The sequence below is a fragment of the Poecilia latipinna genome, unplaced genomic scaffold (genome assembly GCF_001443285.1).
Source record: "Poecilia latipinna isolate Pla-1442-1.1 unplaced genomic scaffold, P_latipinna-1.0 Scaffold540, whole genome shotgun sequence".
Classification (NCBI taxonomy): Eukaryota; Metazoa; Chordata; class Actinopteri; order Cyprinodontiformes; family Poeciliidae; genus Poecilia; species Poecilia latipinna.
In genome coordinates this window covers 227097-247525 of record NW_015113156.1, presented here as the reverse complement: position 1 = coordinate 247525, position 20429 = coordinate 227097, and the positions used below count along the sequence as shown (strand labels likewise).

The 20429-nt window shown below is 38.3% G+C and overlaps 1 protein-coding gene across 2 annotated transcripts in view; it reads left to right on the top strand.

Annotated features, from left to right (window-relative positions):
* myo10l3 (myosin X, like 3) overlaps positions 1 to 20429 on the top strand; it is a 79385-nt gene that overhangs the window by 17184 nt on the left and 41772 nt on the right. For both annotated transcript variants that reach the window (XM_015041165.1, XM_015041164.1), the window contains exons 2-7: positions 6798 to 6896; positions 17869 to 18027; positions 18806 to 18993; positions 19111 to 19245; positions 20066 to 20190; positions 20294 to 20307. In XM_015041165.1, the coding sequence (XP_014896651.1) occupies positions 6798 to 6896; positions 17869 to 18027; positions 18806 to 18993; positions 19111 to 19245; positions 20066 to 20190; positions 20294 to 20307 (720 nt within the window). The remainder of the gene's footprint in view (positions 1 to 6797; positions 6897 to 17868; positions 18028 to 18805; positions 18994 to 19110; positions 19246 to 20065; positions 20191 to 20293; positions 20308 to 20429) is intronic.

Genomic DNA, 20429 nt, shown 5'->3' with positions numbered 1-20429 from the left:
AAAAAAAAAATATAAATAATATAATATATATTTATATATTTATATATATTTATTTTTTTTTTTTTTTCTGTATGCCTCTCCAACTCAGAAAATAATCGTGAGTGCGCTTTTTTTTTAAAAAAAAATGGAGAATTGGGAGCAAAACAAATTGCAAATTTGCAAACCATTTAAAGAACTGTCCTGTAAATCTTCTTCCTTGTGGTTCTCGGCCTCATTTTGCGAGAACCTCCCTTCTCTTTAACAGAGATGGTGTGTGGCTCCACACCACCACAGCACACACATACACACACACTGATGACTTCACACGCTAATGTGCAGCCATCAGGGTAATGAAGTTTGGTTTATGCTTTTGTAAAAGGATCAGATTTCTGTCTCAAACTTACTCCCATTGAGACAGTGAGCTGAATTTCTTTCTCCAGTTCTTCCTGAAAGCTCTCAATGATTTGTATGCGTTTTCTCCCAATTCGTGTTTCAAACTTGCCCTGAAGGATGGGTGCATAATGTGTTTTCCAATTTATTTTATTTAGTTTGTCTATAATGTTTGATTCAAAATATAGCAGATGTTTATTCATCTGATTATAGCACGTAAATAGGAGCAATATGAAATGCAGCCATAGTGTGTATATATATATATATATATAAGTCCAACATATTACTAGTAGTTTTTAAAATAATTTTTAACTAAGTAAACCCACTCAAAATATGCTGATGTTTTTAAAATCAGTATATGATGCAGTTAAAATTGAATGAATATTTTCAATCATTTAAATTTCTTAATTAAAGTGATTAATTAAGAAATTAATATTGATTCATTATTAATTAACTAAAATTAATTAAGAATTTCAATTAATTTCCACATCTGGAAATTACTGTGCAAATAACTATTCTTCATAAGATCAAGAAAACAATCACGAGATTGTAATACAACTACAGTATCTTCAGTCAGAGGCTTTTTCAGAACCACTGTAAAACAGACTGCTACTGGAGTTCCTCCCTGCCCGCAGCCATCAACTTCTACTCTTCTGAGAAAATAGCTTCGTCTGAGTTTCATGCGTGAACAAGTGAGTGTAGACAATATGTGAATGTATTGTGAGACCAGCTAAAGTAGGCCATCTCTAATAGCAGCACCACTGAGTTCAGGTTACTAGTTGTGCAGTTTATCTTTATCCTTTTAGGAGTTGCTTAAACCAGGTCACCATGGTAGAAAGTGACCCACAAAAACACATAATCTCTGTATGTTTGGACTTGAAATGAACTTTTATGAAGCAGTGAGTGTGTAAGGTAAAGGTGAATGCAAGTGAGCTGTTTAAATGTGCTGGTAGTTTGTTGGTATCTGTGCGTTGATGTTAATCTGTTTAAAGTATGATTTTTTATTTTATTTAATTTTTCTTGCTCTCTTGAGTGAAACAGTTAAACTTCTAAAGAGTTTGTAGCTTAAATAACTAAAAAATAAAGCGACTCAGATAAATTTGAACGGTTCTCTGAACTGATTGTGTGCATGTGATGCAACAGAAACATTAGTTGACCCGATGATTTGTTGCTCTGCCGGCAGCCCACTCTGTGACGTGGCAGCATCGTTAAAGATGTGGAGTGGGCAACTGTGGTCTAATCTCTCTGGACAGGTTTTAATGCCAGGTGTGAATGGTCACTGTAAGGCTCGTCTGCTTACATCCTGATCAGCCATGCTAATGGAGGGTCTGTAAAGGGACATGGACTTTAAATGTTTCTCTTTGTAATGAAGTAATCAGAATGTTTTGTCTGGGACTTACAGTGTGAGTATCCTCTCTGGAATACAGCTAGCTGCTGTTAAAAGGAAGATAGTCACACATTAGACTGAATCTCTTTGATTGGCTTTTGAAAGTTAAAAATGAGGCTGTATCCCTATCTACATATTGTTTTTTACCTTCTTATTTTTGGGTTGCTTTTGGTAACCAGTCCTAGAAATATTCTACTCCACCATAAAATGTCGACACTGACTCTGTCAGAAGGTGACGGGAGAAGTAAAATCAATGAATTTCAAATAAATCATCTTAGAAATAGTTAGATTGAATTGCCAAATTTTCATGTATGTTTGTTAGAATTATTTAAGAGATGTTGAGACGAACAGTCAAAAAGGTTTTGGTTGGTTTGAGAAATCGGTTTGCATCCCCCATCACACCGCATGTGTTATATATTTTAAGTGTATGATACAATAAATTGTAATTCGATTTAGAAATGATAGGATGTTAAAAATACTATGACACAGTGTCCAAGTAGTTCCAATACATGCACACTGCACACAGTGTTTAAAGCTATTTTTAGCTCTTGTCTTGGGCTTTTAAATGACCAACTAGCTAAGGCTGCTTTTAAATGTGTAATAAATTGTAATTTAGGATCGGAAGGCTATGGATCTAGACCTCAAAAAGGCGTGTCCAGAACTGCTGTGAATTAGACCCATTCAGTAGAAAGAAGTGCTGCATGCCTGTAACATTTTTTCTCTCTTCAGTATCAGAAAAAAAATAGCACACAAATATCCCTGACAGATACATTTGAAGCAGATCCTCCGCATCTAAGCACTACAATTAAAATACTTTTCAGGAAACCAGCTGTGTGCACTCAGGCTTCACCCTGCAGCAGCCACAGCTGCTGAATGGTGTTCACTAAACAGGGGACTCATTCATCACTTCCCTGAATCCACACTGTGATCCAAGAAATTAGCCTGTCATAACTAATTGTTCAAGCATGTCCAACTCAGGTTGAGTTAATTAGCTTTCCTTTGTTGCGGCTCATCTGATCACCTGATACTGTCTGAACTTATGCCATGGCAGGCAGAGAGAGAGAGAGAGAAGAGAGAGAAGAGAGAGACAAGGAGAGACAAGAATAGAGAGCGAAAGAGCAGTAGCACCTTGTGCTGTGTAGGTCCTTAAATATTTAAGTGGCATTCATTAGAAAATCTCTGAGCTGGATGTCATCATACAAGCCGTGGAAACTCAAGCCATGAGCTGCGGCATCACGTCTTTCAGGCAGAGTGGTTTCTGTGTCAGAAAGCACGATGGGACGTTTCTGTGAGGCCTGTTGGCGGCGGACCGAGTTACTGTTGTCACTGGGTCAGCCTCAGCGCTGCTGCTGCTGCTGCTGCTGCTGCTGCTGCTGCTGCACGTGGTCGGTGACACACACAGCATCAGAAATCTGTGACGAGGTTCAGCTGAAAGTGAAGTGGCAGCAGTTCATCTTAGTTTTCTTCAATACCGCCATTAAAAACATCTGGTTAGAAGAAACACAGAAGTGGAGTCAAATGACGCCCTGTAATTAAACCCAGAGGCAATTGGTTCATTATCAAATGTGCGCTGTACTTTCCAGGGATCATCACGCAAGAGGCTGCCGGGTCACTGTTTTATAGAGTGGTTGGCCATGCAGCATCAGCAGCAGGTAATTCAAGTCTCGGGGACTTTAAAACACGAGCTGATACCCGTGCCCCCTTTGTGTCCCAGCTGGCCTTTGTTTGAGATATTTCCGCCTGGGTAACTTCCGAACGCGGGGTTAGACGAAGCAGCCTTTGTCCCAACTTAGTGACGGAGCCCCTGAGGATGGAGAGACGAGTGCGGGGGAAGTTTTGTTTGGACCATCTGTTGCTGTTGCTGAGGCAATTTGTCTTGACTTTATACCCTCCTTTCTCAGACTCCTTACACACACATACACACATTCAGAGATACAAAGACAGATAGATGGACAAAAACCCCAAAAAGTGCTACTTAAGTTGAAAATATTTAAATCTATCTTAAATTATTCTGATTAAATATCTTGTTAGAGGCTGCAACAGACTTAAGACTCAACCGAGATGTAAGATAATTTCTTTTAGTTTTGATCAATGTTATGTGACTTGAATATTTTGAAGTGAAAATCTCTGTTGAAATGCGGCAAAAAAGATTCAAGTTTTCAATAACGTTTAGTGAAAATCTAACACTGCACATCATCCTGAACACACACTCATACTGAAGCTTTTCATGTTGATAGTACAATACAGCCAAAGTACACTGGTGTGTTAGAATGGTCCAATCCAGGTTCAATCAACTGAAAATCTGTGGCAAGGTTTAAATTGTTCAGACGCTCTGAACAAGTTTTGCAAAAAAAAAGTTTGCTAAATTTTCAGTCTCTTGCTGTGCAAATCTGGTGGCAAAATAACCTAAAAGACTTGAAACTGTACGTGTAATAAAATGTGGTTCTACGTCACTTTGCGCTCCTGACTTTTCAGATCTTTTCACCTTTATTCATTTCTGTGTGACACAAAAATAAAGATTGTAGCGTAAAAACAATGGATATCGATTCTTTGGAAGGCACTGAATGTAAAATAACTTGCACCTCTGTCCTAATTATTTTCTCAAGAAGACGTACCGCTTGCAGACTTGACAACTGTTCCTGTCATGAATGAATTTTGAAAGTATTTATGAGATGCATGAGATGCAGCAGGCAAAACAAACTCCAGATGAACGGAGAACATCTGGGTCTGTCTCAGCAACTGAGCCACCTAAAACCCACACTTTTTTTTTTTTTTTTCCCCCCAAATGTCTGCATGATTGAAATTTTCTACTGATGCAACACTGGATTTGCTGAGCGGGAAAGCACAAATCCATGAGCCATCCCAAAGCTTTCCAAGTTACCACTTGCCCACGGTTGTTGCCTGCTTGTCTTATGATATTCAGTGTTACAACATATTTTCATCTTTTGTAACCAGAATAACTGACACAAAGAACCTGAGCAGGATGGAAAGTTAAACAATTTAAGTCTTGCTTTAAACTCCTCCTCTCCACAGTTATATAACAGCAAAAGATTTACTTCAAATCCTCGCAGGGAGCTCGATTAATCCCCTCGCTTGTCTCACGTGAAGCAGCTTTTAAAGGTTCCAGCCTTGCACAGTGAGATGGTACCAGGCCGATACTGTCGGCCCCCACCCCACCCCCAATGTGGAGCTCACTAATCATGTAATGAAGAAACTGAACTTGTGTGTCACTGTGAGGCCACGTGTTGAGGAGCACCTCCATTACACATGTGTTTGTCTCCTTTTCAACACAATAGGAGGCGGGACATTATCAGCTGCCCACACCCTTCCTTCCCCCCTCCCCCCACCTCACCCGCCTCTTAATTTATAGGACCCTCTTCATCCCACTGGCTGCCGTCCCCTGAGGCCTGATGGCCACTTTTAGCTCTGCTTCATTAGCCTGATGTAAGCAAAAAAAACAAAAAACAAAAAGAAGGCTTGATGGAAGAGGGCGGCATGAAGACATCAGTGCTTTGTCTAAAGAGCAGGACTAAATTTGAAGTGTCAAACAAAGATGCAAGACCAAACTTCTCTTTGAACTGTTAAGGAAATGCATTTATTGGATTTTGTAACAGAATAACTCCACAAGCAGCAATTGTTCCTAAAGCATCAAATCATATCACGGAGGACCGTCCTGATAGTTCCTCTCATACACTCCATGGATGAGACTGTACGCTGCCATGGCAGCCTGTTGTTAATTGTTAATGAGGATTGATGTCTGGAAGTGGTGACCTCGTCTAAGGTTTCCTAGTGGAATCCATGCATATTGATCTTTTCAGTTTTTATGCTCTGTCGGACACACAATTCATTTACGCTCCACGCTCCCCCGACCGCCTCATCGGCAGCACTTCTGATGATTGACGGTTGGTTGGAGACGAGCTTTTTGTGAGGGGGGTCTGACTCTGACATAGGTGTTCAGCTAAAACCATACTCATAAAATGATACTGCATTCTGCACTCTAACTCCAAGGAGTCTTACTTTTAGGTGATCTTCTAAATCTGACTTGAGCAACATATTTTCAGGATTTATGGAAGTTTTGGTTTTTTAGACTTTAAATGCTGACTTTTCTCTGACATTCTGTCAATTCCTTGACCATTTGAAAAAAAAAAAATGAATATGGGTTATTTTGGCTCTTGTTTCCAGAATGATGTTCTCTTATTTTTTAATAAAGGCATTTATAGGGCCATATTTAAAAAAAAAAAAAAAAAAAGAGTTTTACGGTGTGTCTGAACCAGCTTTCCACATCTAGACACAACACATTCAATTTCTTCTCTGTAAAATGGCACAAGCTAAGTCCAAACTGACATTTTCCATAGACATTAACTCTTAAGTTTGTTTCACGTCTATATTACAGAGGAAAGTTTCATGTGGGAAATATAGGTAGGAAAAGGTTGAGCAGGTAAAAACATGACAAATGAGATAGAGTGCAGAAAAAAGTTTAAAAGCAGGATTTCATTTCTGTCTGTTTCTAAGACGATTCACAAATCAAGATGGATTCAGATTAAACTAATTTGATTTGTTCATTTTTGTCAGTTAATTCATTTATTCACTATAAAGTATATCATAGCTAGGATTACTTTAATACATTAGCAAAAATGTGTAGTTTAATGTTCAAAGTGTTCTTAAATGAACACTTTTAACATTACTGGTTATTACTAATATGGCTGTTTTGGGGCTTGTAATCTTATATTTTCCTCATAAACCAACCGTAAGTGAAAGGTTTTATCTTTAAAGCTTCTTTGACGATAGTTTGGATGAATCAAAGCCGTAGCTTAGCAGTTGTAGTAAAATGTCTGACGTGACCTAAAGTTGAAGACCTTTTCCAAGTAAATCTTTCATCCTTCGATGTGTCAGATTTGTCCCGTGTAAGTGTGGGAATAGAAAAAGTACAATCAGAAGGTATTATTCTTAACATAACTTTATGCAAAAATCCCTAAAACTTTAAGGCCAGACGCTGTGTGTATATGTTAAGTATATTATGTTGATTTGTTTTGTGTTTCAGGGAGCCCGCGTCTGGCTGAGACATAAGGAGCAGCTCCTTCCCTCCACTGTCAGCTCTTCTGATGACTTGTCCCTGGTTCTCACATCTGACTACGGGAAGGTGAAATGATTTTTTTTCCCTCTTCATATCTTGCTGCTTAATGACCTGGTCCACTTGCAATATGACTTGCAAAAAGTTACTTCAAGTGCACCACAAAGCAAAAATGCACCTTAACGTCCAAGCTGCAGCTTCAACGCATTGTGTGAATCAAGCATTTCCGCTCAGTTTTGTTATAATGTGAGGAGGAAATTACCCATTGTGCATGTGTGCTTACTGAGCTGATTGTTTTACTGTATGTGTTTCATTTGATGGCTCTGCTGTGCGATCAACACCTTTTGTAAGTAAGTAAGTAAGTAAGAATGACAGGAATGAAGTCCCACTGACAAGTCATTGAGCTGAGCTTATCTGCCTGGCAGTGTGCAGCAGTCTTTGTGTCTGGAGGAAATCCTGTTTGAGACGAAGGCTCACAGATAGAAGTCTGTATGTCAGATGCTGCTAATCAGAAGAAGTCAATAACAAGTTTGCGGAGTTTTTTTTTGTGTGTGTGCAAAGTGTCATTAAATGCATAATAGTCGACGAGTTTTCAGACTCAGGTTAAAATGACTTCTGTTCACAGGATTTAGACTTACAGGAGTACCATATGGCCATCATGCTAACAATTGTCCTACGCCAACTATTATTCCTTCTTTCTATTTGTGATAGAGAAAGTAATATGAAAGATGGTGGGAAAGTTTGAAGTATCAAGAAACAATGTGTGGGAATACAACTACGGGCATAGATGTTCTTGCAGTAATAGGTTCAGTTTAGTCCAGTTAATGCTACTTATATAGCACTGGTTCACAAGAAATGCATCCCCCTCCAGCCACTATCTACAAAAAATAATTCAGATCAGTGAAATTTGTTCATGCCGTGACAAATTCATGGAAAATTCTCATCACTTTTATCCATTTTCAGTGGAGCTTCAGATAAAAAAAATAGAAGATAGGCTGGATAAATTGGCAAACTCACCAGAACAGCACAATGCAATCATTCAGAGTCGGTTGAATACAGCTGAAAAAAGAAATAAATAAATAAAATAGAAAGACTTGTCTATGTCATAATGTATTATATTTAATAGCTATATTCATTTTCATGCCCTATGATGACTAATACTTGATCACAGAGCCTTTTTTTAGAGAGCTGTGGCTCCAAATGCTGCTTTTATATGCTATACAAGTATACAAGAAGTACTAGAAACTGAGTTAAATGGGAGTATTATGACCACATAACACTATTAACAGCTGACATTAGTATATTTTGCTGATTTGAGCCCCAAAGTGGGGTCTTACTCCTAACTTTGGGAAATGCATTCCTGATTTTTTGGGAGGGATATTTAGCAAAGACATTCACAGACTACATGCACCACACAATACTTTTCCTCTATCACATTAATATGCAGCCTGACACTGACCCAGACTGTTGCCTCAACATGCTATTAAACATTAACCTTCATGCCATGCCAGGGGATTGTGGTGTGTTGAGCTTCAACAACTTCCTCTCCATTGTCATCCAATACTGACACAATGTCTGATTATCTTCCACTTTTTGACCCATCTCTGTTTGTTCAGTGTGTAAATATTACTTCAAAGAAAACAACCCCAACATTTTGCTTTAATAACCATGTGGGAGTTTTGTTTATTCAGTCCAAGATGTTTGCCTTCTGGACGCTGGCAAAAGTTGGACACTGAACTTCCTGAATAACACATTCCAGTCTGTTTAGTGAGACGCAAACAAAGTTGTTGATGACTTTTAGACCGCCATCGAGCCTGTGGGTGACATCCCAGCGTTGAGGCTAATCCTGGACAACAATAGATCAGTATTATAAAGAGGAAGGTTTGGTATCTGGCCCGGAAACAGGAACAGGAATTTCACTCTGAATACACAGATCACAGACGAGTGGATCTCAGGAAACATCAGTTCTGACTATATACTCCCAACTATATATTTGGTTATATCGTAGCTCCGAGTCAACTTAGACCTGGCACATACTGCACCAGCTCATTGCTTTATGGCTACTGAGAGCATCGGTACCCAAAAACCAGGGCTTTGGTAGCACCATTTGCCAGAACACATAACATCTTTTGTCCAAGACTGGAGTAGAAGTTTTCATGAACTTGACGATTAACTGTTTCTGGAATAACCTCAGTGGAGATGTGAAGTACTCTACTGCAGAACACGTGGCTGCAGACTTTCTTCTACACATGCATTGACAGAGTAATTAAAATGTGGATAGCACTGTGAGCTACTTACCCTGTTCACTGCAATCATTTTTGACAGCATGACAAAATCACAGCTCCATACGACAGCTACAGAGGATTCAAGGGTTCTAGGTGGGCTCATCTAAACACTTGATGCAATCAACATCTGAAAATCCCAGCAGTTTCCAGACATGGAAACTGCTGGGAAACTGCTACATAACCTGTAGCTTAGAATGCCTGATTATCTAAAACAGCTGCTCTCATTCACATATGGTAAAGTTTTTTTTACGCAGAAGGCAAAAGTGGTTCATTTGGAACACATGTTTAATTGCAGTCACTTGTAAAACACTCTAACTTTGTATTTCCTGTGGTTTTGTTCAGGCAAATGAGTTGATGTAAATAAGAGACACCATCTGTGCCTTTTTTCTGGCCATAATAAGAGATACTTAACATAATGTAAACAAAAAACATATTACCAAGCACATCTTTTTCTCCCAACATACTCGTGCTCTCTCTCTCTCTCTCTCTCTCTCTCTCTCTCTCTCTCTCTCTCTCTCTCTCTCTCTCTTTCTGTTGTGCACTTTAAATTCAATTCTGAAATCTCTTGCTGTGAGATGCTTTGAGTGAACATTAGTTGTGGAGAATATCTGAACAAGACGCCCTTATTTTATTCTTACGAGGCGAACCCATTGATCTCAAGTGGCTCAAATTCTCACTCGTCTGCACACAAACAAATTATCTGTGTTCGTCACTCTGATGGTAAAAAAACTGAAGCATGCTTGCTTGGAAGCTCGTTAGTCATGTACTGTAAATACGTTATTGCACAGTAGTTGTGGTAATGTGCTGCATTCTCAGCCTTGGGTGTCCAGGAAGGTTTGAATATAAAATGATTAGTGAACCAGAGCAAACTTATTCATCCATGCGGCATTCTGGGATGCTTTATGATGTGGTGAGTGGTGAAAATATCTGGAGTGTGAGTGGGCACAGTAGAAAAGAATCTCAATACCCTGAGTTAGGACCCTAAACTCTAACGGTGGGTTAATGTTGATGTTTCTGTGACAGGAAGTGGGGGTTGGGGAGGGACTTTTGAATCTGACCTGGTGCTGGAATGTCTCGTGCGATTGCAACATCTGAGCAGAGCATTTTGGTTATCAGGCCAAACATATGGACTCCTCTGCTGCTTCCAAGTAAAAAGATTCTGTAGTGAGAATGAGAGGAATGCAAGACTGAACAACATCTCATCTCCATCTTCAGGATCCTCCACTGACCTCATGTGATCCTCTGTTCCTGATCTGGCATTTTTCAGACATTTATCAGCACTTTGGGAACCAAACAGAGTTCTATAGAACCAATGTTCTCAGTAAAGTCCTGACATTGTGTACTGCAGACCTAACCCCTTTCAGTTACCATGCATGTTACCATGCATGTCTTGTGAGGCCGTATGGCACTGTGACTCTTACCCAGCTGGATTAACAGTGTGTGTATTATTCTCAAAGTAGTTTGCGTTAAGAAAAGAAAAAGCAAACGAGTCCCGTTTAAAGGCTTTTTTCATAAAAGTTACATCATTTGATTACACCTAAATAATAATAATAATTGCTTTTTCATGTGCAAAAACAGTATATAATTTTAATTATATGTTATTTACATCAAACTTGGTCTCAATTAAAGATGTTTGGATGCTTTCATTTTTTATTTTAATTTTTTTTGTCGTAGTTCTCTAGCACACAGGTTGTGGTTAAAACGGGTCATCGAAGGCCCCCCGCTTTAATCACTCCGAGTCTTTATGTCCACTCATGACTAAAGCGACAAACTTATTTCTTGCGTCTGTCTTTCTGAACGTATTGGTAAAAATTTTAACAAAATGTTTTCTGTGGCAGCTTTAATTGTATTTTTTTTTTTTTTTTACCGTCATTATGTCTTTCTTACACACTCCCTCCATCTTTTCATTTTCCTCCTGGGTCTGGGTGGGATCCCCTTTGCAGCAGATGGATTCACTGTAAGACAGAGGGCAGTCAGAAACACTTTTAAAAATCAAAGAGGAAGACAAAGAAAGAGAGACTGTGTTTGTTAGTGTTTGTGTCTGTCCACGTGTCCCTCCTAAAGGGCTGAATTTATAGGAAGCATGTCTGAGAAGGAAGAGCCTGACTCCACCTACAGTATGTGTGAATATTAAGTGGGGCTGGGTGAACAAAGCAGCAGCAGCAGGGTGGGGCTTCAGAGAAGAGCGAACAAAAGGACAAAAACATCACCGTCTCCAAAAAAGTTTAAGTGCAGAATTTTGTTTTTATTGAGGCGCAGCTGTAGATTTTTGCACAGTTTATTGCGTTTTAACTTGTTCTGGAAGTGCATGTTGTAAAAAAAAAAAAAAACATGCATGCATACGTTTTCTAATTACCTCTAGTTACCTGTAGTGCTACAGCTTAAAATGTTTTACTTATTTATTGTTTATCAAAAACAAACAAAAATAAAAAAGATGACTAAACTGCTAAATGCTGTTAATGCACATCAGATATTGACTTTTAGGGCACCAGATGCTGAAGGTAATAGAAAATAGAGGAAATGAATGAAAATAAATGTGCTAATTTATTTATAAATAAATTTATTTACCATATATTTAGAAATAAATATATACAGTGTTCATAAATGATTAGATGCTGAATTTTTCTCCATTTTTACTGAATTGTCCTTTGTTTTTGAATATTTAAATCATAATTTTGATCAACACAAACTACCCCACCATCCCCAACTTTACAAACATGTAATTTTCTGTCACGTGTGCAGCCACGTGCTCTGCAGCGGAGGTTACCAGCTTTCCAGTGTCAACACAGTTTGGAAAGAATCGAACAGTGCAGTAAACAACTTCACCACTCAATCCTAAATCACATGTAGTTGTAAATGGCCTGAAGCAGTCTCTGGCTGCTACTACACCAACTCTGATTTCAAACGCTCGTCTAACTTGTGACACGTGGGTAGTTCTCGAACAGCTAATTAAATTTGTATTTTATTTTATTTTTTTTTACAGTTGGATTTGCGTTTCTCATGTATTTGTTTGTAAATTGGTGGTAGAACTAGTTATTATGGTTCTAATGAAACCATTTTCGCTTGTTGAAAATTACAATTTAAAAGATCCCATCCTGTTCAATAAATGTGATATTTTCAGTGAACTGTATTAAGATGAAGAAGAACTATTGACAATCTACAGTGACTGAGTTGAGCAACCCATCTCACTGGGCTGTAACCCACAGTGAAACTAAGACCCCCTCTAAGGCAAAACGGAGAAAAATGAAACCCTTTTGATGTTGGAAATTCCAGTTCGACTTTCCACGAATGTTATCCCTGATGTTTTGGACATGTAACAGTCCCTGAGGGGTCACACTGTGAAATCTGAACAGTGGCGTTTTTTTAGGGGTTTACGCTGTGGTCTAGAGGCATTTTCACACACAATGTGCTCTGTCTCTTATAAAAGCTGATTATAAAGTATTCTACTTTAACTACAAACATTAGCCTGACTTCTTTCTGCTAAAGAAAGAAGTCGTTCAAATGACTTCTAAAGAAAGAAGTCATTTGAACGTCTTGAACTTTGTTTTACATTTTATCACATGTCCACTGCTGCTGTCAATGTATTTTATTGGGATTTATGGGATAGACTAACACAAAGCAACACATAAACTTGGAAGCAAACAGATATTTTTAAAAATTATTTCAGATAAAAATCTGCAGTCAGCCCCCAGGAGTCAATGATTTTGTCTTTTGATGTTTGTCTTTTGATGTTTGTCTTTTGATGTTTGTCTCTACCAGCTTTGCACATCTTTCTGTTCATTTTTGTTTTTGAAATTACTCAGACTCAGTCAGATTAGACCAGCAGCTTCTGAGAATATCAGTCCACAAGTCGCACCACTGACTCTCAGTGGGATTGAGGGGTGGACTTTGACTGGACCATTCCTACACCTGAAAAGGCTTTGATCTAAAACTTTACATGGCTCATGCTGTAGATTAAGGGTCATTGCTCATTTCAGCGGTTAATTGCTTTCTTTAATTTTTCAATTTCTAATTTTCTACCAGTAGATGGAAACATACCTAATTCACATTTTCTTTTTTTGTGACATTTTAAAAGTCTGCTCAAAATGTTCATTACAGTTTAATGGAAATATAGCTTAACCCACACACAAGTGGATCCTTTTTACGAAATATGTAACTTCTGAAGGCAATTGGATGCCCTGGACTTTATCTAAAGGCATCATAGTAAAGGGGACTGACATATGTGTGCCACACTTTTCAGATTTTCATTTAAAAAGAATTTAAAGCAGTGTGCAATTTTCCTTCTACTCCACAATTAAGCTCCTCTTTGTCTTGCAATATTGCATACAATTCTATTAAAATGTCAGTGTTGTTTTGTTTTAATGGAGAGTATACTTTAACAAGCTGTTGTTCCTCCCTTATGAGTGCCGTGAAAGAGTAGACAACATCGCAGGGCTTCATGGTTGTTTCCTGTTCATTTGTTTTCCTGTCAGCTAGTTTTATGAGGCAATAAGCTTAATATATAAGCAAAGTTGTTGTGCGTGCAGAGAAATATTCAGGAGTCATCTGAGTTTCTACTACTTATTCCTGAAACTTGAGCTGAAACTAAGAGCAAACTCTTGCCTGTTAGCGTTTTCTATCCTCATCTTTGCTGCTGGTGAACCTAATGCCACTTTATGCTTGAGAACTGTAAGGAATGCTGACAGACAGTGGAAGTATCATCAAGTCTATGCGGTTTGTTTGATACTGTGTTGGGTAAAGAAGAAGCAAATTAAAATCTTAATTCTGTTGCCATTTCTTCCCACATAAATGGATAAAAACAATGTAATTATGCTCCCTTTTTAGGCAACCCAGGATAATGATGATTAAATCCAATGAATGACATAATTCCAAAGAAAAGCAGACGGTTTTATGTGCAAATAATTTTCATTCTCAAGTACGGAATCGAGAGATTTTGGTGAATGGTTACATTTACGAGCAACAGAAGGATTGATGCATTAAAAGAAACTCACACGGGTTTCTGCTGCTGAACCATTCCCAGTTAATATCTGAATCCAGTTAATGTTAACAGAAAATACATCACTGTCTTTATTTACCAGGTTCTATGTTCATGTTACTTTTCACTCCAAGTCTTTTTGACTCTTTCCAAATTGTTTCACAACATTTCCTTTGCTGTAATGAGTTATAATAACTTATGACTCCAGATCAAACCAAAACATCTCTGAGCACCTGTACTGACTAATAGTTGTTTATTGGAGTCACATAATTCCTTACTCCTTCAGTCTATGCTTAGATTTCTAGTAGATTATAGAAAATATTTTTAACGATCCAAGTAAGTGTAAAATGACCCAGTGGTAGTACAATTTGACCAAATATTAAAACGACCAGAGCATGCTGTTATACAGTAAATGCTACTTTTAGCCGCAGCAATTGTTCTGTTCAGTTTTTGTTGAAAAGATCGTTCCTCATCACCAGACTTCAACACTGTGATCCTAATATTTCATCAATGCCAAGTCATGTAAGAACGTAGGTTTTTATAGCAGCACTTAAGATTTATTTGTCTCATGAGGCTTTTTTTTTTTTTTTTTTTTGCAAAAAAATACAATTAAATCAAAACATGTTTTTGTTTTACAACTATTCTTCCAGGCATCTGTTTTTATTAGTCACTTGGGTGCTGCTGTGATTCTGGGCCATTTTTGAGGGTGTGGAGTTGGATCAGATTGTGGATGGACATGTTTGCTGGAGATCTCCCAGATTATGCTGGATAAATGAGATCACTCCCACAGGCCACATTTTTTTCACCATTTTCTGAACTGTGTTAATAACAAAAACGTCGAGCAACTCACGATATTGATGTTGTTGTGATTATTTTTCTTCAGCTCATGTCCATTCTCCAATTGATGTATATTTTTTATTACTTTGAATAACTTTTTAAAAATTCATTAAACAGATCTATATCTTATCATGTAACTATTAATCTGCTCCATGGTAGAGGATTTGACACATTTACAAAAATATTTAAATCCCAAACATATAAACTGACCTCATTGCTCTAATTCAAAGCATAAAACTAAGAACATTTGCTGATGATAATGTAATATTCAAATCATTGCCGTTTTAGAGCTGTCTCCTTACAGAAGTTGTATATTATTTTGGCTTGAAAACTGACTTAGATTTGTCAGTGTGCAAGTGCTTACTACACAGAAACCCTTTGTCATTTTGTTTTTATTGAGTAATAAATAAAATAATCAGGTCCAGATGAATAATTGGATGGACTATCTGCTTAAGTAGCCAACTTACAGTCAGCTGCCTTACAGGAGACATGCTGACTGGAAATGGAGTGTCTTTTGCAACTCAGAACATTTACAAAGAGACAAATTTATCTGCTTTGCAAGTGAGGAAAAAAGTGAAAAAGTCTTCTTTTTGCCAGTTTGCTATCAGTGGACAGCAACATGCTGGGGAAAAGATGTTGCTGTCTTACAATACTCTTACATTTTCGACCAGCTAATACCAACTAATCTGAATTTGTCAATAAGAAATGCAAAAGAATATATAACAATAGCATAAAAATGATTTTTTTTCTTTATATTTGCACCATTTTTATGATTCTATCTGAGACCTTTGTTGTTTTATTTGTCTTTTTAAATTCAGTCTTATGTTTCCTACTCCTTAATAAGATTTTAGCACCACTAAGTGGTGGTAAAACCACTATGTGTTTTTTTAGTAAATTTAATGTCTGCACTTATTCAAGCAGCAAACTGCAGCTGGACTGTTTTTTATGCCTATTCTGGTCGTGAATGCCAATTAAAAGCATAAACAGAAGTCAATACCAGGCATTTATTGGCTGTCTGGAAATGAGCTGCTCCATGTCTGGTGAATGATATTGATTTTACAAGCCTTGAATTTATTATGTGTGCACTGTCACTTTTCCTTCTTCCCCCGTGTGGTTAAAAATGTTTTGATACACGCTTGTGGTACCTTGTGGTCTTCCTGAATCAAATTCAAACATAATTCATCCATTACAGAATAATCGCTAAAGCCCAGACCTATTCATTTTGTCTTGAGCAAATCAACTGATTGAAACCATCGTCAGCTCTTCAGCAGCCTATTCTTGCTGGCTGACTCAGCAGTTCCCTGAAATGCCTCCCCCCCAATTGGGAGACACTTGGATATGCCAGTGCAGCCTGCAGTAATGCTCTGGGACGCCACAATCCCAGCCTCAAGTCCATCAGTATCGATCTGGACCCGTCTTCCCATCAAGTGGCCAACACAGCAGTGGTCTGTCTGTCCTTTTATCTTATCTCTGGGACATTAGTGCTGTTAGCCACTAAGTCCACAAGACTCTTTGTGGATGGCTGTTGGTTGATGTGGATGTTTCTCTAAATTTGTGGAGAATTCTGTGGCGACAATAAGAAATCCCTCAATTCTTCATCCATCGCACATTGAAAAGTTCATTTCACTGCTCCACCTACGTTGCGATGTTACATCAGTCACATGGCGTGAGATTTGCTTAACAGAGACTCAATGGAGAATCTAAAAGGTGAATGAAGGGTGAATTGTGTCAGCAGGTACAGACAGGCTATACATGCATTGTCTTTATTTCACCTCAGTCATTCCTGTTTGAGCTTGTGCATCGGCGTGTCATTGATACGGGCGGAAGAATGTGGAGGTGAAACCAGAAAAATGATAAACCATCGCAACTGTTCTACCACCGCCAATCTCACTGATGGTGTATTTCTTCAACTCTGGCATAATTTCTCAAAGATATCCATTGCTTAACAGGGTGTGCAATTTCATATTAGTTTGTAGCCGAACAATGGTGTCTTCTTAAAGTGAAAAGGTTGAATCTCAGTTCACCGGGCCCTTTCTGTGTGGAGCCTGCATGTTCTTGCCTGGGTCTGTTTTGTTGGATTTTCATTTTTTCAATCAAAAACCCTCTATTCCATTGAAGACCTTTAATATCAGGGTGCATAGTTTTGAATTTGTGTTGGAGACTGTTCCACAGCAGACGTTCATGTTCTACCATGCAGCATATTATTCATGCATAAAACCTGTCAGTGATGAGCAGACGTTATTTACCTTTCAGTACCTTCGTCTTTTGAATCAGCTACTACTGGTTTATATGATGAATGTACCAGAGAGGTCTAAATTCAACCACACGGGGGCGCTGAAATCATCTACTCAGAGGTCAACCGAGGAAAACAACAAATCCAGAGATGGGGATTAGCTTTTTGTTTTCTCTTTTTTTTTTCTGAATACACATGGGTAAACTTGCATAGCAGTTTGAAAGAGATGGATGAATAAAAAAATCCTAGTGTTTACTTTGGTTTATATTATATGTTGTCTATCTTTATATTTGTTTGAATTTGTTTTGGAGAATTGAAACTAGATAAAAGAAAATGCCTGTGTGTAACATGTACATTTCAGACATAATTTATGGTCCCCTTTTCAGACTACTGAGCATAACCGTTTTTTTTTTTGTTGTTTTTTTGTCAGAAGTAGTAAGGTTTTTTTTCAATATGTATTTGATTATATTTCTCTGTATTTTAGGGCAAAATATGTTAATAATTGAGGTTAATGTAAAAAGAATTTGGATCACACAGTGCTGTGTCTTCTTAGGTCTAAAATTAAGATAAATATAGATTAACAGCCGAGATGACAAATATGAAGTGCCACCTTTTGTTGCTGCAATGGCTTGAACAATAAACATTGTCAATATGCAGCAGTTTCTTGTTTTCTCTAAAGCTAAATGCATTTTTGCTCATGTGCCGACGCAGGTGATCTGTCTACCTAGAGAGGAGCTGAACAGAGACACGGTGTACCCGATGCACCCCAGCAGCATCAATGGAGTCGAGGACATGTCCACACTGGCAGAGCTGCATGAAGCTGCCATCATGCACAACCTCTTTCTGCGCTACCAGAAAGACAACATCTATGTGAGTTACAACCAGTGAGCCCACTTGTGTTTTTACATTAGGAGGGAAGGCATATATGTGGATTTGAGCCGGGATAAAGTGCGCTGGTGGAAGAAGGAGGCTGTCTAACTCTGCATATCGATTCAACATGAAAAACTGAATTATACCGATGGAAAGTTACTGCACAAACTCACTTAAAGGACATAAATCCCATTTTTCTTCAGATATTTACTCTTCAGGCTTGTAGCTCATATGTCATTGGGGTATTTATAACTGAATTCCTTGTTTGTTTGTCTTATCTGCTCTAAATGTCAGGACTGATTTTACAGCCAAACTCTGAGATTCTGCAGAAACCCTGCAGAGTTTATAAAAAAAATAATCACATGGTGCATTTGAATTTTTTTGTTGTTTGGAAATCCTATCTTGTAATCTCATCTCAGAGCGTCGTCCCAGTATGTCCTGCAGAATGTCAGCATTGTGGCATGATGACCCAGAAACACACTTTGAAGAGGCACTTTCCCCAAAGCGCACTAGAAGAGCAGGACCAGTGGATCCTAAAATATTAGCAGCCTAACAAACTAGGCCACAATGGGTAGCTGAAAAGTGTCACCGACTTTGGAAGTCGTATCAGAGGAAGTGTTATCTGCAGAGCTAGTGGAACAAGTTAATGGTACTAAAGCACAAGAGTTGACCAAGTATTAAGAGATGCAAAATTTCCAAATGCCGAGCATTTTCTCTTGCAATTTGTTGTATTTCAGTAATTCATGTCTTTCTGCTTTCTCCTTTCACCTTCCTGTAGACCAACATAGGTTCAATTTTGGCAGCAGTAAATCCTTACCAACAGATAGCAGGCTTGTACGACTCCACCGCGGTCGATTTGTACAGCAAACACCAGATGGGGGAGCTGCCTCCTCACATCTTTGCTGTGGCCAACGAGTGCTACCGCTGCCTGTGGAAGAGACACGACAGTCAGTGTGTTCTCATCAGGTCGGTGAAGGCTACCCTGTGAAATAAGCCACTCATCTGGAGGGCTTTCCATCAAGGCAATGTGCGTGATGAGCAACATTATGAGTCAAAAAACACGTTCTGTCTGCTTATCTTCAGCGGAGAGAGCGGTGCTGGGAAAACGGAGAGCACCAAGCTGCTGCTGAAGTTCCTCTCAGTGATGAGTCAGAACTCGTCTGGTACTCCTCTGTCGGAGCGGACCACCCGGGTGGAGCAGGCACTCGTCCAGAGCAGGTACTGAAGAAACAAATCGCCCCCCGCACTCCCTCCCAACCCGAAATCTTTGAACTGATATGCACAGATTCATCCTTTAGACCAGGACACAAGAGTTTTCAAAGCATTTAGTGATTAGAATGAACTTTGTAGCAATGCATTTCAAGGTGCTTGCATTTTTGTGACTGTAACTTTATAGCAAAAAGTTACAAATGGTTACTTTTGTAACCCTATTTAAAAAAAAAAATAATAATTCTGTCTACTTTTGTTGTATTTAATTCAGCCTTAACAGGTTTGTAAATGTGATGCCACTACGAGGATGTTTTGATTCTTCATCCTTGTAAAGGGATGTCATCACATTTATTAAGCAATTACTCCTAAATTAGATGATTGATGGGTTTTAAAATACTGTGGCTCAGTCCAGTTCTTTATAATGTTAGAATCCTGACTCCAATTTGAATCATTAAATACTAAACATGAGTCAAGACAAAACGTTTAAGAACCCCTTTGAATAAGAAAATGACAGTTTTTTTAGTAAAAGATCTTTACACTAGTTCCACATTCAAACTCACACCTTTACACACAGATTAGGAGGCAACTTGGGGTTTAAATGTTTTCCTCAGGTTCACATTGACAGGTCACACTTAGATAAAATACGGGTTCTTGACATCAACGATAAACAAATTGAATGACTTCATCATAAAGCTACGTCCAAACAAGATTCAGATGCATATCGGCAACTACGTCTAGTCAAAGTCTCCGTTCCTGAGGAGTCCGTCCTGTTAGTGAAAATGCACAGCAACGTTTGATCTGCATTATTTTGTGTTTTTTCCGTCCGCAGCCCCATCATGGAAGCCTTTGGGAACGCAAAGACCGTTTACAACAACAACTCCAGTCGCTTCGGGAAGTTCATACAGCTCCACTTTTCACAGAACGGGAACATTCAGGGAGGCTGCATCATTGATTGTATCCTTGATAACACGAATAGTACATTCTGGAAAGTTTTCTCTATTTATGCAAATCTTGATAGATTCATTTGATTTTATTCCCCTTGACTTCCAATCACCAGATTTACTTGAGAAGGTGAGGTTTCAGGGTGTAAAAGTATTTAGGCACAAACCGTTTTTTTTTTTTTTTTTTTTTTTTTTTTTTTTTTATCAAAAGGGTTAATTAAAAAAATTAAAAAAAAAAAACCGCAATTTTTT